Consider the following 24,050-nt stretch of genomic DNA (forward strand, 5'->3'; position numbering starts at 1 on the left):
TGATGGGAACGGAAATTTATCCCCAACTAAACGCAAAGAGAAAACCAACTGAAATAAACAGACAGGAAACATCAGGTTCTGTGGGGATTGTGGTAGATCTTATTCGTTTACAGTAATGATTCCTGAACAGCACAATTGATTTGAAAGTAATGCAATGATATTTAAACATGCTGTGTTCAGCACTTTTTACTTTTTACTTCACTTTTTAGACTTAAGAAGTAAAAGTATGAGCCAACACAGAAATTTTGATGCAAATCTCCCCCAGTGAAAGGTTTGAACCAGAGTAATTTTTCAGCGCACCCTTCCTTTCACCCACACAGTTAAACACAATGAATCCATTTTGATCACGTTTTCAATTATCCCACCTTTTGAAGGACAGCTCTTTCAAGTGACTCCACCTTCATCTGCTCCTTCCTCAGGCTGGCATTAAGTGCGACACCCTCGGCGTTGGCCTTGGCACGTACCTGGGCTATCTCTTCATTAGCTCTGAGAGTGGAGGAGACAGAAGAAAGAGGGATAGATGGTTAGAATCAGCCTTGAACTCCAGTGGTTTTTCTAAACAGCTGTCTTATGACCAAAACTTGTTCATCTCTTACTTGTCCAGTTTCTCCTCAGCATGCACTTTGAGGGTTTGGTATCGTTGCTCCTCTTGCTTGATCCTTATTAGGTAGTCCTGCGCACACTTCTTCAGCACCTCCTCATTCTAGAGAGATATGTGTAGATAATATCTAGTAATCTGGCTATTACTTGATGGTGGACTACACTGCATAATGGGATATATAGTTATACTGACCTTCTTGAAGCCCTCCAGAACTCCCTTCATGTTTTCATACCTCCTGAAGAGGTCAGCGAAGGAGCGCTCCACAGAGTTGAGGTCCGCCAGGGCCTGATCCCTTTCTAGGGTCAACTGCCTGACTGACTTGCTGCAGGACAGGGTCTTCTGCTGCTGTTCATCCTCTGCAACCAACAGAGGAGTCAAAATATAAGAAAAGGGCTGTATGCATATGACAACTTCAATACTGAACTGAAACAGCACAGTCAAATGCAGCCTTGAAAGGTATGTGGGTTCACCATCAGAACACACATTACTTTAATTGTGTAGATATTACCTCAGAAGACAGTGCAGCCAGAAAATGTTAGGGCAGTGTGTTTTTATTGTACTGGCTCTGTAGACTACTCCAGCACACTGGCTTTAAAATAAACCAATAACTGCAAGATTAGTCCCAACTCTCAGTTTTATGGGTATTTACATCCAAACTGGGTGTGGGACTCATTTTTACTGCCAAACAGTGAAATGCACATGACTAACCAAGTCATCAACATGACCGCAGTACAATTAATCACATGTTTCATATCCTGAAGACTAGACTGAAGGCAAAAAGCCCCCAAAACAATCAAGAAATGAAGACTGCCAAGGTACAGGCCTGGCAAAGCTTCACCAGGGGAAGATACCCGTCTGCTGATCTTTTTCGGTACTTGAGACATTAACTGCTAAATATCTGCTTCAAAATATTGAATATGGTGACTTAATTTAAGTTTAAGAAAACCCTTTCACTCACTTTCTGTCCCCTAAGAAATTAAATACAGTAAGTCATGAGGCGCTGTGCCTGTTAAACAAACAGAGACTACCACCACCAGGTGGCAGCAACTTACCAATCATCTGTGCAACTGTCTTCTCATATTCTGCAACTATTTTCCTGTTGAGATATGAGCAGAAAGCAGTCCTTTGTCAGCTTGCTTGTCTAAATCATTCATATTTTTCTACATTTGTGCTGGAATGTTTTGTAAACAGGAAGCAAGGCTCCGGAGTACCAATGAAGCTACGTACCTCATCTCAAAAACCTCTGCTCTGCTTTCTTCGAACTTTGTCTTCCACTCATTGACCTCGATTTCTTTAGTGATAATCTGATCGGAAGACGAGGCATGAAGAGAAAAAGAAATTAGCTGATGCATTTAGATCTAATAAGGTTATCAGCGTCAGATTCACTTCGCTGGGTTTGTGGGTTTGACATAGTGTACCTCTTCTCTGATCAGAGTGAGCACTGCAGCCTTGTCCATCTCACTCAGAGGTATGTTTTCCTGGGTCAGGGTTGCTGTGTCCGTGACATCACTGCTGTCTACCTTTGTTGTTTGGTTTGTGGATATCTCACACTGTGGCAGAAAACGCACCATGTGCTCAGTCCAACAAGATCTGACACAAACATCCATGATCCTTATATGTTGGAAACAGATCCCAGATGGCAGCACACAACTCAGATATTAGTACCTATCGTGACACGATGTCTCGGCAGAGAGTGCACTAGAAAAACTGTTCACATTTGTGTTGCCTTCATAAGTCAAACATTTGTACAGCCCCACATTTGCAAGTATGGTTATCTTAGATAAATATTAGTAGTTATCGAAGTAAAAACTATTCAATTCATATGGCAAAAATAGCTGGTGGGGATCAGACTGCAACACAAGCCAACTGTTATCTCAGTATGACAAAATAAAAAAGTAGGACTCCAATAATGGCTAAACTAACTTATTCCCAATTGAAATGAAGGCCAGATGGTGAAAAACAAGCTGGTCATGTTATTACTCCCTGCCTCTGGTTCCTATGGTACTTACTATATCATCTTTCATACTGCATGTGTTCTTCTCCTCCTGGTGATCTGCAACCTTGACTTCAGGACCTTTAAGGAGAAAAAAAAACATATAATTCAGTGACAATACATACAGTGTATACAAAAATGCACTTGGCAATAAGGATTTGGGCTGTATTTGTCTAGGTTTCATTAGATTATGTGTGATACTTCCACCACTGACACAGACTGATTTTACAACTGTGGGAAGCAGTTGTTCCCCAGTGTAATATTTATAACTTTCTTATTTTCAGGACAGGGGTGTGCTGAGCATGCATGCTCCATTTTTCTTCTTCTTAACTTCTGACACATTCTTGGGACGTTGCAGTCTCCAAAACTCCAACAGTAGTTGTTGAAAAAATGATGTAAGTGAATTTCTCTCCTTGTTCGCATTTTCCAATTCATCTTGCACCTCACTTCTCCAACACCCTGCGCCATTCATACTCTGATCTAAAATCACAGGGGAACTTGTGAAGGTCGGGTGGAATAAAGAGAACAGATGTTTCTGACTGTGGATAAAATAATTTAGTCTGCTGGTGCTGTTTGCGTCGCTTGACCAAAATCAAGCTTTCCACACACACACACACTTGTCAGAGGTCTTCAACTGAATCTTGTCTTTAGCCCGGGTGCTCTTTGTGACTGTTATCTAGCACCCACTCCAAATAACAATTGAACTTGATAACCTCTTGGCAACCTGCAATGTCACCACACTTCCTCTGACTTAATAAAATCTTAAGTCATAGCTGACCCATATCAAAAAAGTCTTAAATATTACACAACTGAGACTGACTGAAAAACATACCATCCCTAATGGATATTTCATCAACTGGGTGTTTCTTTGCAGGTGCTTTATTGCATTCAGGTTCTCCTCTCTCCTCCTGGCTGTCTGTTGTCTGACCCATGATGCCAGTGGAGGCCAACTTCTCCTCATCGGTGGCGTGATGGACCCGCTGAGTGATCTCTGGGGTCTGAACCACCACCCCATCTTCCTCCTGGAGACAAGAGAGCAAAATATGACCCACATTACAATAGGTTTTTATTTCACACTTAGATATGCTTCCATAAAAAGTGACTCTGTAATGAGTCAAAGACAAAGACGTTTAGTTTGTAGGTTAAATAAAGTGCATACAAAGTGCATATATACAGTTGTGGATTGAAACCTTTCATGAACAAATGTGGCTACAGTAGATTAGTTTAGACATTTATCACTGCCCAAGAGATCCAGTGAAACTATAGTGTTTAGATAATATATTCCAACTGCTTTACACCAGGGAAGTTACAGTAAGATAACACTGAAGGCCACGACCAATTGTGTTAAGGTATCTTAGGTACTCTAGAGCTATACAATATCTTGATAATACAATACCTCCTGAGAATGAAGGAGGTGATAATGTTGAGGGGCATGTGGGAGCAGCAGACTGCGGAGCGATAAGTCACAGATCTGCCACAGTGCCAAGCCAGCACTGCAGAGCTGGAGACGCTGCTGATGCCCCTGTCAGCTTGTGTTACTGTGTATGTGTGTGTCTTAAGAGGTGGGGCCAAGAGGTTGGACAGCTGCTGAATAATGGTCATTGCAGTGTCACCGCAGTAAGGTGAAACATTTCAGCTGACACAACTACACACACTTGCACACACACATACAACCACTCATATAGCCAGATACACACATTACCTGATTACACACGTCAAGCACCAAGGACTGGCTTTCATCATATTTCTGTAGTTTACAGGAATTCCTACAAAACAAACACACGATGACAATATATCACTTAGAATCTAAGTATTGAAAAATTAGTAATCGTTAAAAGACGTTATGTTATTTTCACTGTTTCTACAACCACAAAGCTGTAAACATTTCTGTGCTGTGTTGCATTGTCCTATATCGAAAGAGGTGCAGCAACATACATGTATAACCATGCTGGTGTTGCCTGGAGAGATCACAAGCCAGGACAAAATTAAAGTGATAATGTGTGAGGGGATGGCCTTGAGACTGAGGAAGACATTCATTTCCCTCACATGCTCCCTTCAAAAGTCAGTTCAGACATAGCACATGCCACGATGGGAGTAAAATGGGAAACAAAGCGTGCATGAAAGAGAGCGTCGATAGTGAGAGTACTTACAACAGAAAACAGAGAAGCTTGACTTGTTCAGATGTCCTGAGGCCAAGCGAAGTAGACGAAAGCAGAGATTGGGGGTTGTGCAACAGACACGAGGAGGAAGGAATGACGGGATGAAGGGGATACAGCGAGAGATGGGGAGGGTTTTAATAAGGAAGCATAGAACAGGGGGAAGAGACAAAGGAGAGCGAGTGAGTGACTAGAGGTGTTCAGCTCAGCATGTTAGGCACTCAGCAGATAGTTTAAAGTTTGAGCATAAACACAAGATGCCAACAGTCCTTGAAAAGCTTAAACTAGTGTGAGCACTGCAGCTATGGACAGCCTATAAATAACCTATTCGGGAATTGCGTCAGTAGTTAGTGTGCAGTGTAAAGTGTTTGGTGTGGGTTCAAAGAATTGTTTGGTATCCATCCACACACCCTCAGCCCCAAACTGAAATTTGAATTTTTAAATTTCTAACATCATAGGAAAGAAAGGAAGATTATAAACATACGGATGGGAATTTTCAAGCCATTTCTTTGTAGACTTACGTGGCTGTCTTCTCTTTGCCTTTCTTGGCAATCTGCCTCACTTTCTTCTCACTAGGCGGGTGCCCTGTTTTCTGTTTGCCTCCATCTTTTACTTTTTTCTCAGGCTCAGTGGTGCTACTGGACGAGTCCTCAGTGTTCAGGCTTTTGGAGGGTTTAAAAGGGTCCACAGAGTCATCAAAATTGTCTGGGTTGAAGCTGTAGCTGCCTTTAGGGAGCACTGGGGAGCTGCTCATATTATTATTGCTACCAAACGGATTGAAGTTCGGGTCATCCCACTGACTGGGATCAAAGTTATATGTTCCTGTCTTAGGAATAGGAACATCGTCAAGGTTCACAGGTGCTGAAGAGTCTGAAACTGGCAAAGAAATTTCTGGAAGAGGATCTGAAACAGGTTCTGATATTGATTGGGAAACTGGTTCTGGTACTGGTTGAGAAACTGGTTCTGACACTGTGGGTTCTGGCGCAGGTTTGCAGGAAGCCTCTGATCCTTTGGGCCTCTGCTTTTTAGCTGCGAGTTTGCTGATTGTCTTTTTTCCACCTAATTTCCTTGGAGGTGGCTTGCTGACCGTCCCCTCGTCCAGACCGAACTCCAGCATCACAGGTTTCGCCTCTGATGAAGACTCTGTCACCTCTGCATCTGCTGGAGCTGCTGGAGCTGCTGAGCTGGCCTCTGAATCAGGAAATGAGCAACCAATTGGCTCCAGTCTGGGTAGAGAGTTTGAACCGCAAGGTGGAGGAGAGTTTTGAATTTTTGATCCACCGCTGGTAAAGGGGTTAAAACCGACATCCAGCTGGTCAGGGTCAAAGTTGTATGTGGCCTTGGGAACAGGAAGTTCTTGTTCCTCATTTGTTTGAGCAAGCTCATTCATCGAGGCCTTCATTTTCAGAGATGGAGGCTTAGATTTGCTGCTGGTTTTAGTCTTTCGAATAGGTTCTGTTTGGTTGGGGAGACCATTGCACTCTGATTCTGAGACTGCAAGAGGTTTTTCCTCAGGGGGCTCCAGAGCTTGGATTGGTGCAGGTTCACTGCTCTGTACTGAGTCTGGCTCTGGGGTTAGAGCAGGAACTGGAGCTGGAGCTGGAGCTGGAGCTGGAGCTGGAGCTGGAGCCAGATCCGGGACAGGATCTCTGACTAGGATTGGGACTGGTGCTTGGGATGGCTCAGAGGGTGGTGCTGTGCATTTAGCCACTTCAGGGGTTTCCTTCATTGAGGATGAATCAGGGACAGGCACAGAGCCCAAAGCTTCTGGAAGATTCTTTTCTTGTTCTGTGTCTAGCGTCTGCATGTTTATTTCCAGTGGGCCACCCATGTGGACAGCAGGTTCATCCTGACCCATGTTGTGTCTGAGCAAAATATCCAGATCCCTGGCAGGAGCAGTCACTATCAGGTGCTCCTCCTGATCCAAGTCTGAAGAAGAAATGAGAGAAAAACCCCAGAATTAACCCTAAAAAACAATCTCTCCAATCAAATCTAAACTCAGATGAAGGTGATATCTGATTGGCTCTCTGAAAGCAGGTTACTAGCCAGCCAACTGTTCCATTTGCTGCTGTTGCCATGGCGATGCCTTCCTATGAGGGCCATCACATTTAAACTAAAGAAATGCATTAGAAAATAAAGATAGAAATGCACTTTGATACATTTTCTGTTGTGTGTTGTGGGCAATAGCGACAACGGGTGCTGTGTGGTGTTATTATTACCTCCAGGGCCCCTATTGACACATCAACATATTTCAGTAAGCCTGTCATACTCGCCATATTCATGTAATATTATGTTGCTAGGAGACTAGCACAGCCTGCTGTGTTTCTACCTGCTTCCATGTTGCCAAAGTACTCCTGCCACCCAACATGTCCATGCAAACATGTCCTCATCAATATCCACATGCATATTCAGTACCATGTTTTGCTATAAAGCAATTTTTTGTTCTCTCACTCCTGTGTTTGTATAAAGGCAGAACATGTCACAGCAAGGATAAAGGTCATTAAGCCGCAATGCCTGTTTGCAATCATACACCAATCCTCTAGTCCAATTTGATTAATAAAATGAATTTTGCATCTGTTTACCATTTTTTTATGATTTCTCATGAGCAAACAGTACTACATATCTGTATATAGTTGTTAGATTTTTAGAAAAAAAAAAACGTTGTGAGTATCGAGCTATTCACGTTATCAATTTGAAGTCTGGGGTCTTTTTTGTCAGTCTTCAACTATCTATTAAATATTTATAAAGTGTCATCATGTATGGGCAGACGCTCATGTAGACAAACACAGCCATCAGCATGTTTACATTCAGAGCAGTTTCTAGTGGCTCTTCAGCTCCTGTCTGCCAGGATTCAAACTTCCTCTTCCCACAGCTGCAGGAAGGACTGTTTTGCTGTTGAAACAAAAGTGAACTCCCCCCTTGCTCCGTTTTGCTTGTCGTACACTTCAGTGAAACGTTGCTGGAACTGTTTTACCTTGAAGTCTTAATTCTATCAAAACAGCAGCAGCTTCACATCAAGGCATGTTCTCCAAGACAATCCTCCCTAAAAAGAGAGCTGCATGATGGTTTCTGCCTGATAACAAGCTTTGTGCAGTCACTCCCGTCACTGTGACCTCTATCAGTGACCAATACAAAACAGGGCGAACCGGAGCTTTTGTTGAACCTGTTGAATTCCAGAGCAAAGGCCATTCCCACACTCTGCTACAGACTCCTCCTCTTAGTATTCAAATGACAATGACAGTTCTTCCGCCACCATCAAACCCAGAATCCCAACTCAGTGTACATACCAGCTTACATACCAAGCATGCAGGAGTGCTTGAGTATTATGCACATGTAATAAAACATTGCATTGTGCATTTGATGGCATTTAATACACAGGAAATCTGACACGGTACGCCCAGTCAAAAAAAGGCAGGTAAATTATTATTTAAAGCTGAACAGCAGTAGGTGGGTACATTCCTGAGACAACAGACTGCATATGTATCCAATTACTCTGGCATGGTGAACTTGATACGCCATGCACACAGTTCAGACACAGTAGTGGAATTCATAAATGCCCACATGTGCTATTGAAAAAATGATTATATTAAAAATTAGTTTTCACATGCAGACATGTGATGTCTGTGCATGTGTGCAACATCAAAAGACTTGTTTCCATGGCAACTTCAAGGAGGGACACTGTCTGTTAGGCTATATGTGCTATGTACTTGAAAAGGCATTTCTTCTGTTCTGTTCAGTATTTGTAATGTTAATCAGAACCTTCAGTTTCCCAGAGGTCTTACTGTAGCATGTTTACGTCTGGGACGACTTATGTCGACTGTCTCCCTTGTTTTTTTCCGTCTGCTTGTTATTTGTTCAGCAGTGGTCTCACCTGTTTTGTCTGCATCAGTGTTGTTGTTCTCCAGCGCTCCTGGGATGGGCGGCGGGGCGCGGACAGGAGTTGCTGCTTCAGGAGTGTCAAAATGACCCTCTGAGTCAGAGCTGTGGTAGTCAGATAGAGACACAGACAGAGAGAGAGAGAGAGAGAGAGAGAGAGAGAGAGAGAGAGAGAGAGAGAGAGAGAGAGAGAGAGAGAAGGAGCATGAACTTTCCAAACATTTCAAAGCTGAGAGAGGAGAACAGAAAAATCCTTACATAACTGAGTAGTGATCATATTCCAAATAGTCAGATCGGGTGATATAGAAACTAATGAAGCCTAAGGCAATTAGGTGAATTATGTGAATAGTGAATTATGAACTACAACAGGCCTCTGCTTTAAATGCATTAAAATGTGAAATATGTGCAAGTTTAAGGACAAATGTACTTCTTTATTTCTATTCCATCACAAACCAACTGAATCATACAGTGATATTTTTTGATTCCATAGGATTCATGACAACATGGTTTGGGATCCTAAAAAGCAAATCTGTCTGTCTGCCAATCTCCCAGTCTGGGTAACACTGATATAAGGGATCATACCATAACATTGTCAATATGTTTTGCATTTAAACGTGAAATGGACTGAATGTGATCATAAACACAATCTAATATCTTTAGTTTTATGTGCCATGTGCAAATAACATTGTACCAGTACTATCTGATTCATGCCAGCGATGGGAAAAGGGTAAAATATAGATAACGTAACAGACATATAGAGGAAGAGGAAGTATAGGGCAGTTTACTATTTCCTGTTACACAGTACATCCTGAATTATAAGACTGTAACTAACAAAACAATTAATGCTATATTCATTTTAAATAAAGATGGCAGCACTGCACCTGAATACAATTTGAAATATATAGTACATGGTTGCTTTTCCACACCAACTTGTGATTTCAGCATTGCATGTGTGACGGCATTCGATTTGATCTGATCACTTCAGGAAGCTACATCACACGTTAGCAGATATTAACGTTACTCTGTGGAAATAATTACTGATCTGCTGAGTTAGTGAAAAAATAAACAAACATGGATTCTGGCATTTAATGACTTAAAACTCCAGGGTATATTTGATAAAGTATCTGGTCAATAAAATGTTAAAGTAGCTGTGAATCTTGGTGTCTACTGAGAACAATGAACAAGATGACAATCTTATCAAAGACACAAACGCCTGGAGCATGTGTCGTCTTTGTGTGTTTGCAGTAATTACATCACTAAACTAAACTGCACCTGACTGCAGTGCCGGAATGTGTGCTTTCTGTAAAAGCCACAGAAATGAGGACATACTGGTGGGGCTGAGAAAAAACATTGTGTTCAGACACTGTCACAATCTGAACCAGAGCCACTCCAGAAATTGTGTCAGTGCTGCATGACAACATAACACATTTCTGCATGTAAACAACTAAATGTCCATTCTCTCTTCTCCTCCTCTGTCCATTTCATCGAACCTTCATAGAGATTCCTCAGCCTGACAGGTAGACATGTAAAGACACACACACACACACATGCACACACACACACATTCATGCACACAATCACGCACACATATGTAAAAATGCCCTCTCCTTCAGTCCAGACAGTGTGAATCACAGTGTCAGTAGTCTCCGGGCTCCAGCACAACACTTGCCTGCAGCCTTGAGATCTCTCCTCCTCCTCCTCCTCTTCCTCCCGTCTCTCTCCACGTTGCTCCCTCTCCTCGCTGGCCTCCTGCCCCTCTTCATCCTCCTCTTCTCCCTCTCCCCCTCGCACTGCCGTCCACGTCCATTTGGCCCATGACACAGGTGACAGCCAAGACATCACTTCTCTTTCCACTGGGGTTCCTCAACCCCTCAGTTGAATCACAGACAGCAAGGGCTGTTTTCCAGCGCTGGACTGATCCTTTTCTGTGTGTTTCTTCCTCAGATTTCCACCCTGCCAACAGCTCTCACATCTTTCCACAGGGCTTCTCTCTTCACATGAGTTCCCAGCCTCTCATGAAAGGAGGGAGACATTTCTTTCCCGCTCTTCTATTTGTATTTTCTCAGTCTTAAAAATCACAAAGACTTCTTCTTCTTCTTCTTCTTCTTCTTCTTCTTCTTCTTCGTCTTCTCTTTTTTCTAGTCACGATCCCTCTTCCCTCTACCTATGTGGCAGAATACCCCAGCTCTGATCAGCTGGTTTCCAAAATGCTGTTCTCACTCTCTCCTCTTCTGAACCCCCTCCAACCTCTCCCTTCCACATCAGGCCAGTCCACTGACAGAAAAAGCAGAGGGGGGGTAGGCAGGAAGCTTGAATGCAGCTTTTCTATGCTCAGCTAAACGGGTTCCCCTGTGGTTGGAGAATGGTACTTCCCTGTCAGGCTGCTCTTCCACTCTGAAGCAGAATGAGGGAGTCAGAAAACAAACACAGAGGGAGGAGGAGGAGGAGGAGGAGGAGGAGCTGAACTGTTGGGGCTCCACATTTTATAGCCCAGAGAGAGGTTAGGAATGTGGGGCTGGATCTTAAAGCCTTCTTTGCTCCCCCAGGCTGTTCAACAGTTAAGTGTGATATCCAGTGGCAGGCATGCATGACCAGGGGAACCGGTTCTGTTGGTATAGCCTCAGGTTATCTACCTGCCTGGATTCAATATGTCTGAGGTAGCAGTTTAGACCACTGAACTAACAGGCAACCATGCTCTTTAATGCACTCAGTAATGGCTGGTAAAAAACCTTCTGTCACAGGTACGTTGTGAATGTCATTGAGTACATTGTAGGGAAAGAGGGCATGACATCACTCATGAGGTGTGTCTGAAACAACCTCAGCAGCATGACAAACTAATGCTGCCAAAAAAAAAGCCAAAGCCACCCAGTAGTGTCAACAGGAAGACTCTCTGTGTAAACCAAGGGACACTTGTCATACAAAGGAAAAAACACATAATAGAAAAAGAGAAGCAGCATAATCACAACCAGACACACTGCTTTAAAGGTGGTTTGTATTTGAGTAAATGCCAAATAGCAGCAGTTATCAGCTGTAAAGTAAATCTACCAACCACCTATTTAATGTGTGAGTTTCCAAAGCCAAAATGAAACACATACGAGAGCTTCAAAGAGGACACAGCTTCCATTCCTACAGAAAAAAATCAATTCTTTTTTTCAAGTCTATCTTAAAGTAAAACTCACATACCCATGTGTACACCGATAAAGATATTGATCACAATAATCACTCTTCCTGTCCATGCTGGCTGTAAGGATATCCCCTGTTAATGCTGTTCCACTGTAAAAGATCCATAGTCCACTGGGCCAAAATACATCCCAAAGATTAACCAAAGCAAACATGACGCTTCAGCGGCTGCAGTTAGTCAATGGGCCACTTAAAAGGTTACACTCTTATTAGTACAAAATTACCTCTTCTTGTTACTGTGCCTACTCTGCAGCTTAGCGAGGACACACAATGAGGGGAAACAAAAAGAGGGAATTTCACTCTAAAACTGATATGAGGTTATTGCAGGTATTTCTATCCTGGTGTAAATGTCAGCTCACAAGTAACAAGAAATTGCGTTATAGAAAGTTAGAGGTAATTTAGAGAAAGTGTCTGCATTACATATTTTGTCTACTGGAGAGCAAAAAGTTGATTTTAACACAGTGAAATGTCCCACTCTGTAAATCTAATGTAATCTAATGTTAAAAAAAAAATCTATGTATGCAATGTCTTTATGTTAATTAGGAATGTTGTTGTATTTTTCTAAACCTAAATATATCAATATCAGTAGCCATTATCGACAGGAATATACCGTGGATTTTCTTAAAGGCCAGTATTGAAAGGATGATTACACTGAATGCCTGATAACTCTGTCACTGGACAAGTGAATATTTCATTGGGATAGATCGGAAAAAAGGTGAATCCAATCTTTAATTTGCAGGCAAGACCAGTGATTAAACATAAAAAATGTTTATTATGTCAAAGTGAACAGTCTCATATATTATGACACAGACAAACCCCATTGAAAAAGACTGAAAAACCATTTACAAGTTGAAATCAACTTACATGGATTTAAGAGACATGAATAGTACACTGGATATCAACAAATACCATCCTCTGTGCAGCTCCAGTGCCAGAAACTCAAAGGTTTAATTTGGCCACACAGCAGCTAAACTCCTCCCAAATTCCCATCCAGGAGCAGAGACACACGTGCCTCAGTCGGCCTCAGAGTTTCCACATTTGACCAGAAAGGGTGGAGTTTGTTCTCTGCCCACTTATTTACTGTCTGGGTCTGCTGGAGCTCGTGGGGCTGGGTAGAGGGAGATAGGGATCCTAGCATGCATTGATCATGTGAAGGTAGTAGTTAAGGAAGAGATTATCACTGAAGCATGATGATCAACCTGTGCTTTTATTCTGAGGAGTTAGTATCTCTTTCTTGTCTGTAAAATGTTTGATCACAAAAGCACCAGGCTTTCCTGTTTTTGAAGTTACTGAGCCACACCGGAGACCCTCAGTAGCTCAGGCTTAATAGAACAAAAGGGTACTGTCTTCCGATGTGTTATGAGTGGTAATACTGATCAATTATTCTTGAAACAACAGTAAGGTCATATGTGATCAACAGATAAAGCTGAAGCAGATGAGAAACTTTAGAAGGAAGGTGTGATAGTGGTGTTTTTTCTACATCATTCCTACATTTTTTAAGAATAAGTTTCAATCTGAAAGCTGAAAAAGCATAAAAGACTTTGTTACCATGGTCTCGCTGTTTACTACAAATGACTCTCTGCACCACTGATGAAGGGCCAGTGAAAAAGCCAAGGATTGGTAGGTTGCATAAGAAAGCATTCCTATTACCATCACTAACATGAAATCATAACAACTTGTTGCTCAAAATGCTGAACTAAATGCCAATGTTTTTTTCTTTTCTTTTTCCCAAACTGCTGGTCGTACTCACAGACGACTGGTGCTTTTCTAGTCTAAATATGGCATCAATAAACATCAGTAGGTATCGTGAGGCGGCTGTGTGTGTCTCCAGATAAAAGACCGACCCATTCTTAAAGGCTGCTCTACCACCACCACCACCACAGCTATACCAGGGCTCCTGCCAAGAAGTCTGACACTCCACCAAAATCCAAACACAACTCAAAAGAACTCGGATTTCAAACACAGTGGGAGGAACCTGAAAGGAATCTTTGAGAAAGTCCCTAAAACTAGAAGGAAAAACAATCTGGCTTCCCTGACTTATTGTGGAGTTTTTCTCAGCAATTCAAATTGTGTCTGTCTCTAATGTGACTAATGACACATTTATGTAAAGTCTTAGAATGATTGTGTGTCTTAACACCCAGTAACAATATACATGTATTTCCCACAAGGCTGTTCTGTAACTTCACAGCTCAAGTGGACTGTACTGACAGAGTGCAAGGATAAAATGTGCTCATACTCAAATTGTATATTTACACTGTGTCTACAGTATAATACTGTATAATACACTCTTGCCATAAATAGACCATGTGTTTTAATTTTAGAGGACAATAGTCGAGCCACAGTATTACATAACAGCCCTTCCTCTGGAGCCTGAAATAAGCGCAGAGACACAGAGAGATGGCCTGATCTTGGCAAGTGTCAGCAAGCTATCTGAATGCAGCAGAGGTTCCTGGAAATGAATGAATGTAAAAATAATTGGGGAGAGGTAAAAGACAGAAGAGGAGGAGGAAGTGAGTCAAAATGTGACCAGTAGGGTAGTGATGTGTTTGAAGAACAGCAAAGCACAAGTGGAGCAAGGGTCATTGACAGAGACAGTATGAGCAAAAACTTGCCTATGTTGTAGCTGTACTGTAGTAGCCCTCATCCCTGCCTTATTAAAACAATGAGGGAACATGTCAGTTCCCAAAAAGCAAATATGGACAGCTGGAAATAACAAAATCTGAACAACTTGAAACAAACATTCCTCAGCCAGCAGAAAAAAACTGCTATCAGCTAGCACAAACTGTTATGTTATGAGTTATGATCACATCCGCCCAGAAATGAGTGTAAACACTTCTCCAGTCTCAATAGTACTGGAGAGGCAATAGTGTTCCTCCTAGTTCTACTCTGAGCTGTCAGATGGCAGAATCAGTATGTTGCATTGACATCTAGTGGTCAACGAGGATAATAACACCTGGACTGTGTGCCTTGATAAGAAATAACAATTGCACAAAATTCTGTTTACATATTCTGATAACATCAGAAGTTAAAATACTCAATTACCAATGTTCATATGCAAACCTAAAATAAAGATATGATATCTATTATACAAATCCCAATCATATTCATCATGTTCACTATTGCATGGTGTAAAACATTAAGGTGTGCAGGCCCATTCATATTTATATAAGTCAGACCTTACTCATAACCCACACTACTGCCCACTGACATACTGCACATGAATCCATTGTGATGACATTCACAATCTATGGATTATCAAATGATTCACTTCGATTCACTTCCACTATTTTTCTACGGTAAAACTCAGCTAATACACAACTTCATTTATAATTTTTCAAAATGCTCAGTGTTGCACCATATGCAAATATTTACCTACAAATATAAAGTAGTGGGAGAGTGTCAAAAATGAGAGTAGACAGTACAGTTTAGTTTTTTATGTTGCTTGCCGGCCTCCATAGTGAAAACTTATACCATCAAAAACATAAATCAATGTCGTGCTATTTTAAAAAATAGTCAGTGGAAAAAAATGTAAAAGATGAAAGCAGAGTGTCTGGTTTATTGTCATTATTAAAAACCATGAATGTGGATCGCCGTTAGGTGGCGGTAAAGTTATTCGTGATGTGGCGGATTGACAGAGGGAAAGGAAGTCACACCCGAAGAAGAAGTACTTCCGCTGTGTCGTGTTAACTCGTAGCTTGTAGTAAATGGCGGTCGTGAACACGGTGGACTGTAAACATTTCCACGGTTATAACTCTAACTGTCTAATTCTCTTCAAAACATGTTCTCGACTGTGTCGGAAATGCAGGCTGGTTACAAGATGTTTATTTTCAACTTTCAGGTTGGTTCATGTGCCGTGCTGACAGAAAACATACTGCCAAAGAGGAGAAAACGAAAGAAGCGGTAAGGAGAGCAGTGTAATGCAGCAGCCCAGCCACTATTACTAAACATTTCAGTGTGCTCCTGTAGCTGTAGAGTTTTAATTGGTATTTCATATTTCAGTGTCTGCGTGATAACCCGTGTATCTGGTGTACTGCGTCCAGTAGTTAACGTTAGCAGACCGATGAGCTGGCAGTCGTTATTATCTCTATGACTCCGTGAATGACTTACACACTTTAATATCAACATCTTCAGTTGAACTGATGGAGACCGAAGATAGAGACAGGGAAGCTACGTCTGAAGTAGCTGAGCTACGTCTGAAAGCAGACTCCCTGAAGCAGGAGCTCAAAGAGTGCAGAGCCGAGCTGGCGAAGTTACAGAAGCAGCTGAACCAGTCTGAAAGACTGCAGAGGAGCACGGAGAGCTACAATGAAGACCTGAGGAAACAGGTCAGTCCATGTCCAGTCCACACACTTCAGTTCAGCTTGTTCAGAGCTGTCCTCTACAGTGTGGTTGTTTAGCTGAGAGGATATTTATTTTGTCTGTCTGTCAACGCGTAAAGGTTTTAATTTATCCGGTAAAGCCTTGTTTTGGTCGCTAAACATTAGTCTGAATGGATCTGTCAAAACTCTGTCCAAACTATTTAAAGTTTTAAAGTTTAACTATTCTAAATTTGTTTTTTTTGACAAGTGATTTTTTAAAATTATATGATTAATTATTTGGTCAATAAAACATCACAAACCCGTAAAGAAAAAAAGAAAATACTGTCACAATATCCGGGAATTCAAGATAACAAATGTCTTCAAAACATTGAAATTTACTGCAGCAAATTCACACATTTAAGAAGTTATATCATTCAGATCATTTTTGGGGGATTTTTGCTTCAAAAAACAACAAACAGTCGATCGATTATCATTATAGTTGAGATTTTCTGTCAGTTGACTAATTAATCATCAAATGATTGTTACAGCTCTGATTGAATAATTGAAAACCGAAATGTCACCCAGATGATATATGATGTAGCTTTATTAACCCACAGGGAAAGGTTTGATCCCATGATGCTTGATATTCCATTACACCCCTGTCAAATACAGGTTTCCCCCAAGGAACTGATTAGTGGAGGTGGTAAGCCACCCAGATCCTAAGACATTTAGCAGATCACAGCCTAATAACCTAATAACCATATAACATCTGTGGCATTTGCTGCCTTTTCTCTAATGGTTAATTTTTGAATTAAAAAAAAGTCTATACATTTTATATAATGTGTAAAGTGGAGTGGTCTTTTTTCATAGGCGTGGTGATTCACACCCAGAAAACCCTGAAATAAATCCGCCTGTTAAATCATGTTGTTGTGGTTGGTGTTTCAGGAGTGTCTGCCAGTTGAATAAATCTGAAATATATTGTTTCAGGTTGATCAGCTGAGTGCAGAGATTCATGAGCGGAAGAAGAAAGATAAAGACAGAGTCAACAGTGAAACTCAGACTGAAGAATACGTATGGACAGAAACTGGTGTGTTACGTTCAATTGCACATTAATTACACTGGATGACCATATCAGTTTGTCAGAAAGTGAAAAAAAATTGTTGAAAATTTTTGGATATTCCCTTCCAGATTATTACAACTACTACTACGGAAGCTACTGTCAAAACTCTGAGGCAGCAGACACTCAAGAAGGTCCGAACGCAGCAGCAGCAGCAGCAGCAGCAGCAGCAGCAGCAGTGGATGGAGCTGCTGGCAGCGAGGCTGCAGAGATTTCAACACCAAACGAAGCAGCAGCTGCTGATGAGTCAGGTCAACCTGACAGCAGTGTTAAAGCCACAACAGAGGTCAGCTTTATTAAAAAGTTAATTATTTGTTAGCTTTCTTAAAAAGTTACTAAAAGCAGAAGTGCAAGTGCAAATATTTGGTGTTTTTACTATATGAATGGCTCAAAAAAAATCAGAACAAGTATTGATGGTTCAAGTCATTGATCAATTGGCTATTTTTTTCAACAGTATCCCCAAATACTGAAATAAGGTCATGCTGCTGTGGTTGTGTATAAATTGAGTTTATACATTTCAGTTCACAATATGAGATAAATATATGATGTTGTCTCTTCCAGGAGGGTGATGCAGGATCCATTGCAGATATGTTGAGGGCCACTGCTGAGGAGGCTATGACACAGACTGGGTTTGTCTTTGATGAGACTACTGGGATGTACTATGATCACAGCACAGGCTTCTACTACGACTCGGTTCGTCAGCACTTTTACTTTAAACTTTGATTAATTTCTTTCTTTTAACTTTGAGTTAATTTCAGCATCAATTTAGGTTTTTTTTTGACAAGCATTATGTACTAGTCATTTGATCTTATGCATGTTATTTTCTCTTCCTCAGGCCAGTCAATTGTACTATGATGCCAACACCGGCATTTACTACTACTACGATGCAGAGAGCGGACGATACCAGTTTCATTCCAGGATTGAGGTGCCTGCTGCACAGACTGGTGCAGAGTCCTGCTCAGACAAAACCACTGCTGAAAAGAAAGGCAGGAAGTTCAAGAAAGGGGCCAAGAAAACGTCACACCAGGATGATAAGGTATGTAACAACTACAACTTTTATTGATGTATGACGTGGAGTCATTTTGTTCTTTGTGGCTGACAGCTGGCTTTTGACTTTGTAGTTCACCTTAAAAATCCTCTTGACTTTGTTGGTCTCAGTCTTCAAACACCTGCTTTTTGTATTCATTTGAGACTAGTTCCCTAAAAGACTATTCCTCTGATCTAGGTGCAAGAGGTGACTAGCTCATTGGCTAAAATGAAGATTTCCTCATACTGGAATACTGCTTCCCACAGAGGTACACTCTTCATACCAACATGCAAAGCATTTGGAAATGTTTGTAGTTATTTTTAACCTGAATAGCCTTTGCCATCACGAAGGGCCTTTTACAGATTCCATTAACAAAATAAATCACTTAGGCAGTTTAAGTAAAGGCAGCAGCTCCTGACATCCATACAAGCTACACCTTTATTAGTATTTAAACGTGATGTGACCTCTTACACTCTACAAAACTACAAAAGTCAAATCCTGGAATTTAATCATAAAATATTCAATAATATTCTGTAGGATGTTTCAAACACCTTTTAGTGTAATCTAATAACTGTTTACATGTTTAAAGTGATCAATAGTTGCTCTGTACTGTGCCATAAACCTTGAATGACTCAAGGATTTAGTGACATTGTGCATAAATGTGGGTATAAACTACTATCTGGACAACTGAGGAAGTAACTTGGTGAATTGTCTTTGAAGACTGAGACCATGTATAAGAACACTATGCGGGATCTGCAATACAAAGCCAGCCGGCCTGCTGTCAGTGAACTTCACAGGAGGTGTTAATCACACCATTGTCTGTCTGATGGCAGGAACACATATCTGATGATATTAAGTTGGAAGAAGAAGAAATTGAGTGGGTTGAACTACAAACATCTAAGAGGACCACAGAATCACAAAAACTCAAGCGAAGGTCTCGTAGTGCAGATTCGGCTCCACGTCGCGAGGAGAAGGACAAATCTTCATCAAAGAGGAAGAAGCAGAAAAACGGTTCACACCATGATGATAAGGGAAGATCAAAGAAGAAAAGGAAAAAATCAAAATCTGCAAAGCGGAAGAAGAAAAAAAGCCCAGCTCGGAGTCATGACTCAGAGGGGAACAGTGAACCGGAAGAGGGTGAGATCACAGAGTCAGAGAAAGAGGAGTGGGAGTCTACTCCTTCATTCTCATCATCTTCTGGCTCCCCCTCCAAGGAAAGCCCAGAATCAGAATCAGAGATGGACACTCAGAGTCAGGAAGGTGAGAGGAAGCGCCTGGCCTCGACACACATGCCCACTGTTTGCTCTTTGGGAAATTGTTTTAGCTGGTAGTGATTTATTCTTTCATTAGTTCCCAGCACTCTCTCTGAGGCCATTGTGACATGTCTTGATGACTTTGGTGTACTTTTCTTGCAGCCAAAGACATTTGGCCGCCCTGTGTAAGAGTGACAGTGGTCAGGTCTCCAGTGCTGCAGGTGGGCACTCTGTTCATCATCACAGCCGACTCTCCAGCCACCATTGGCAGGTTGGTGTAATTTTCTCTGTTGTCATGCAGCAACTTGAGCTCCATCGCAGCAGAAGTTTGAAACTTTCATACCAAGGACTTAAAAATGTGTGCATTTAGTTTAAGTATGGGGAATTGTTTGTGCCAAGGCTGCAGTACTGAGCTGTCATGCCTCTGTATGTGGCTTTAAGAATTACAAAATACACCTTTTTTGGGAGCATGACAAGTAGTACTTGCACTTAGTGAAAATATAAGTAATTGGTCTTCCTGTATGTCATAATGGCTCAGAAAGCTTGATTCTAACATGCTATCTTGTTGCAGAGAGAAAGATATGGATCATGCAATCCGAATACCAGAGATGGGAGTCAGCAAGGTAACCCTTTTCACTTTTATATTTCTCCAGGAATCTAAATAATTTATTTGTGTAATGCAGGGTTATGTGATGTGTCTAACTGTAAACTGGTTGGCTCCAGTTCCATGCACAGGTGTACTTTGACCAGGAGCAGCAGAGCTACATGTTGGTGGACCAGGGAAGCCAGAACGGAACAGTCATCAATGGCAACCGAATCTTACAGGTCAGCATTTTGTCTTGGTTTGCTGCCTCTAAATAAAACAGGAAAACATCAAGCGAGCAATCACTTTATCAATGAATATTTCCTCTGCAGCCCAAAGCTAAATGTGAGCCACATGCACTGATGCACGGTGATGAGGTGAAGATGGGAGAGACTGTGCTCTCTTTCCACATCCACTCAGGCACTGATACCTGTGATGGATGTGAGCCTGGACAGGTGATGGCTCATCTCAGCAAGCACAGGAGAGAGGAGAAGACAGGTGAGCAACCTGAAGAGGAGACCCATCCACAGAAAAACAAGGACAATGCTTTTGGTATAGGTTCATGAAACAGCAGTGATATACTTGGCTTTACTCTCAGTTTTTTCCCCCAAAGGCCCTGTTCTCACCAAAGAGGATAAAGAAGCACTAAGACAGAAGGAGCTGAAGCAGATGAAGGCCAAATATGGCCTGCAGGTGAGTGTCATCAGGACTAGCAGCAGACGGTTTTAGTTTAAACCCTCTTCTTCTCTCTATGCAGTCAGTCACCTCTGTGTTTTTCTGTAAACAGAGCACTGAGTATGAGGAGGCCAAAGCCCTGAGGAACCCAAAATACAAGGACCGAGCAGAGTCTCGACGACAGACGGTGGGCAGTCAAGGGGTTTTCCAACGAGATGATGCACCCGCTTCTGTTCATGAGTAAGTCTTGTCTTGACTGTTGCTAATGGATGGAAATGATGGACGCAAGTTTTAATCATATATTATGTTTTTCCTCACAAAGGGAGATCAGTGAAGTCAATAAAGGACGGAAGATGTTAGAAAAGATGGGCTGGAAGAAAGGAGAGGGACTGGGCAAAGAGGGAACTGGAATGAAGGACCCGGTAAGGCCGCTTTATAAGCTGGGGATGTCTTATTGGCACATGTGTTTATATGTAGATGTACTCTGAAGCAATAATATGATTCGATTTTCTTTCTTTCTCATTCTTTTCCCCACAGATTGAACTGAAAATCAGAAAGTCCCAGTCGGGTTTGGGGGCCGGTGCTGCCATGTCTCTAGACAGTGTCTCCATAACTAGATCAAAGTCTCAGAAGAACTGGGAGAAAGCCCGAGAGAGATTTGTGGATTCATGCCAGCCTGACAGGCTGGCACACAAAACACAGAACAAGTCACCCAAAGCTTGGGTCAGAGCAGAAGAGACTGAGACCACAAACACACAAACTGACAGCCAAAGTTAGGGATTAGTGCAGATGCATATATTTATTGTGGATATTAAGAGCTGAGTGTTATTGTTACTCAGTTTGTACCCAGGTGTGTTGGCTGAAGATCCCAGCAAATTGAATCTAAACTGATTTTCTCTGAGTAACACTTTGTTCTGCGGAGAGCAGAATCTGACCACAGTGTTAATCTTGGCAACCGAATGATTTAGTCTTTTGATGCTGTTTTTATTTTATTTTTTATTCATTTTATTTTTGTTGATTGACTTCTAGTGTAGTTTTAGTCAACAAAAACTAAATACTTTTTAGTCTGGTTTTCATCAGTGCCTCAGTCTCATTTATGTTGTACATTTTTCATTTTTTATGTCATCTATGATTTTTTTAGGCTACTGCTGTTGCTATCTTTGTGTACAGTTACCATGGTCACAGGTGGCAGCAGTTAATCAGGAGCTACAGTGTGTGAATCCACAGATGCAAACAGGTTGTTGGAACATGTCCATTCGTCTGTCTTTCATCATCATTTAGCTGTTAATAAATCCTGAAATACATTTCATCAGAGTTCTTGTTTTCAAACGTAACTTATTTAGTTTCAGTCTTAGTTTTCATTGTGAAAAATAGTTCTTCAACAAATATTTTTTTATCCTAGTTTTTGTTGACAAAATTAACACGGATGAGCACAAGTATCACATCACCATGATTTTAACACTGAATAACTGAATAATGAGTGGATAATGTGGGCTGTTTACTATCTACAACACTAGGAGTAGTAGTTACTGAAAGATTAAACTGAGTGTTTCACAGTCAATGCGTCTGTAGTCCAACCTACAGAGGGAACATCTGCCACTGTGCCTCCCAGAACAAAAAGGACATGGATCGCCTCAAGCAAATATTGACACAGTGAAGCTATATTTCTCACAATGAGATCATACTGTGATGAGACAACTACAGATCAGTTAAGACAACCCTGTGAACTGATCATGTCAAACCAGTCACAACGGTTGGGTGTAACACTGTCCCTGCCCCCCCCCTCCCTTTTTTTTTTTTTTTTTTAATCCTGTCACATCGAATTTTGAATATACTCAACATTTTGGTTCTGTTTTATTCACTGCTCCTTATGTAAGATCAGATCCTTTTTTATTGTCATTGGTGTGTTTGCTCAAAAGCCCACAGACACACAGATACAAACACTTGTGTGAAGCCAGTGAGCTAAGATATTTTAAAGTCCATCTGTTTGCAGTCCTATCTGTGGATTCATTTTGAGGGTGTGTGAATATTTGCACGTGTGTGCCAGTGTACACTTAAACAGAGGCCAGTCTCACGCTAAACAGAAAAAGAATGTATAGTGTAGCCACAAGTCCATTATTGTGGTTTACGTTATAGTTAGTTTCATGCATTAATATAACTGTACAACTTCAGTAATATTGACCTGAAATGTGGGAAAGTTAAAAAGCCTTGTGTTAGTAGTTAAGCTGAGGAAACATAAGTGTTAAGTCAACAATTTAAAGACCAAACAACAGTAGGTTTTCTGTAATGCACTGTAACACCTGAATCAAACAGGTGATTGGATTGACTCACATGATACTGTTGGTGTGACTCCTTGAGCTGGCTCGCCTGCTGCCGCTCTTCTGACTTATAGTGCCACCCATTTTGATCTTCAATCTCTCCAGTCGATGGATAGACACCGTCACTGGTACGGGCGTGTATTTCCCTCAGCAAGTTGCCATACTCCCCTCAGACTGTTGAGTGGGTAGCAGTGGTTCTCTGCTGTCAGATTTCTTCCTCTCGACAGGTAGATCCTCTTGTCCCTCCCTTCTCAAGTCTCCTCCCTCAACCTACTGTCAAACACTCAACAGCTGATACTGGAGTGTAATGAAATGGAAGCTATCAGCTTGTTTCCGCTGTGCAATGGTTGTATCGGGTAGAAAGTCTCAGCCATAAAAAGATGTTGTGAGTCATGAGATAAAGTGTGAATTCATTCTTGTATGAGGATGTGGCCCTGGGCTTTTGAGAGATCTGGCTTGACCAGTTCCTGACACTGCGAGAGCATTCAGAGGAACACTGGGCCACTGTTCTTTCAAGTGCATTCATAATGTAATTTTTTTTCCAGAAGTTGTGCAAAATGTGAAGTGACTGTTAGTGTTTTAGGACAAAATCAGCTGATTTGAGTTCTATGAATTGCCTGTTGCGTGATAAAAAAAATAATATACCAGTAACTAAATCTCTTATGTTTTACAGGGCATGTTGAAGTGCATTTTTCCAAATATGAAAATGAACAGTGTATTGAAGTTGTGTAATCTGTACAATATAAGCAGTGCAAGTGCATGTTGATGTTGCAGGTGGTACATTTTCATTTCTCTTGCAGTTAGAAAATGTGACCGTTCCTGAGGTCACTGTTTATCTTTGGATTGTATTGTCACAGGCAAGTGGTGACAAGTCCTCTTTAAGTCTTAGTTTGAAGCTGAAACAATCTGTGTCATGTGACAGACAAGAAATAGTTTTCATATTCATTTAAGAAAGCCGAAAGAGGAGATTTTG

General features: G+C 41.4%; 2 protein-coding genes across 5 annotated transcripts in view; one reads left to right on the forward strand and one right to left on the reverse strand.

The window, feature by feature from the left end:
• The window catches only part of tacc1 (transforming, acidic coiled-coil containing protein 1), a 31,175-nt gene that overhangs the window by 2,503 nt on the left and 4,622 nt on the right, over positions 1-24,050 (reverse strand). Inside the window, exons 1-13 of one of the 3 annotated variants that reach the window (XM_056386104.1) lie at positions 10,296-11,029; positions 8,622-8,731; positions 5,272-6,679; positions 4,745-4,780; positions 4,297-4,360; positions 3,427-3,616; positions 2,611-2,675; positions 2,020-2,151; positions 1,829-1,905; positions 1,654-1,697; positions 794-957; positions 597-703; positions 366-486 (exon numbers count right to left, since the gene is read on the reverse strand). In XM_056386104.1, coding sequence (XP_056242079.1) covers positions 366-486; positions 597-703; positions 794-957; positions 1,654-1,697; positions 1,829-1,905; positions 2,020-2,151; positions 2,611-2,675; positions 3,427-3,616; positions 4,297-4,360; positions 4,745-4,780; positions 5,272-6,679; positions 8,622-8,731; positions 10,296-10,465 — 2,688 coding nt within the window. In that variant the 5' untranslated portion in view covers positions 10,466-11,029. Of the gene's footprint in view, positions 1-365; positions 487-596; positions 704-793; positions 958-1,653; positions 1,698-1,828; positions 1,906-2,019; positions 2,152-2,610; positions 2,676-3,426; positions 3,617-4,296; positions 4,361-4,744; positions 4,781-5,271; positions 6,680-8,621; positions 8,732-10,295; positions 11,030-24,050 lie in introns of those variants that run through there. The other 2 variants (XM_056386122.1, XM_056386113.1) reach the window with 2 other exon arrangements.
• Positions 15,477-22,071, forward strand: aggf1 (angiogenic factor with G patch and FHA domains 1). 2 transcript variants are annotated; one of them, XM_056386134.1, is made up of 16 exons: positions 15,479-15,550; positions 15,645-15,706; positions 15,938-16,131; positions 17,092-17,191; positions 17,293-17,507; positions 17,783-17,914; positions 18,057-18,257; positions 19,082-19,508; positions 19,664-19,772; positions 20,073-20,124; positions 20,225-20,326; positions 20,417-20,582; positions 20,698-20,777; positions 20,872-20,999; positions 21,082-21,181; positions 21,297-22,071. In XM_056386134.1, exons 3-16 carry the CDS (start codon positions 15,946-15,948, stop codon positions 21,534-21,536), a joined length of 2,238 nt encoding a protein of 745 aa, XP_056242109.1. In that variant the 5' UTR covers positions 15,479-15,550; positions 15,645-15,706; positions 15,938-15,945; the 3' UTR covers positions 21,537-22,071. The 2 variants fall into 2 exon arrangements, with proteins under 2 accessions (XP_056242117.1, XP_056242109.1); XM_056386142.1 differs by lacking the exon at positions 19,082-19,508 and adding an exon at positions 18,447-18,516 and having other exon boundaries at positions 15,477-15,706.

Source organism: Seriola aureovittata, chromosome 2 (assembly GCF_021018895.1).
Source record: "Seriola aureovittata isolate HTS-2021-v1 ecotype China chromosome 2, ASM2101889v1, whole genome shotgun sequence".
NCBI classification, from domain to species: domain Eukaryota; kingdom Metazoa; phylum Chordata; class Actinopteri; order Carangiformes; family Carangidae; genus Seriola; species Seriola aureovittata.

Bases quoted from the DNA above. Each gene is read 5' to 3' on its own strand.
- aggf1 (XM_056386134.1), top strand. From the start codon at position 15,946: ATGGAGACCGAAGATAGAGACAGGGAAGCTACGTCTGAAGTAGCTGAG. The intron at 19,773-20,072 runs GTTGGTGTAATT...ATCTTGTTGCAG, and splicing joins TCTCCAGCCACCATTGGCAG to AGAGAAAGATATGGATCATG. The intron at 20,583-20,697 runs GTGAGCAACCTG...TTTCCCCCAAAG, and splicing joins CAGGAGAGAGGAGAAGACAG to GCCCTGTTCTCACCAAAGAG.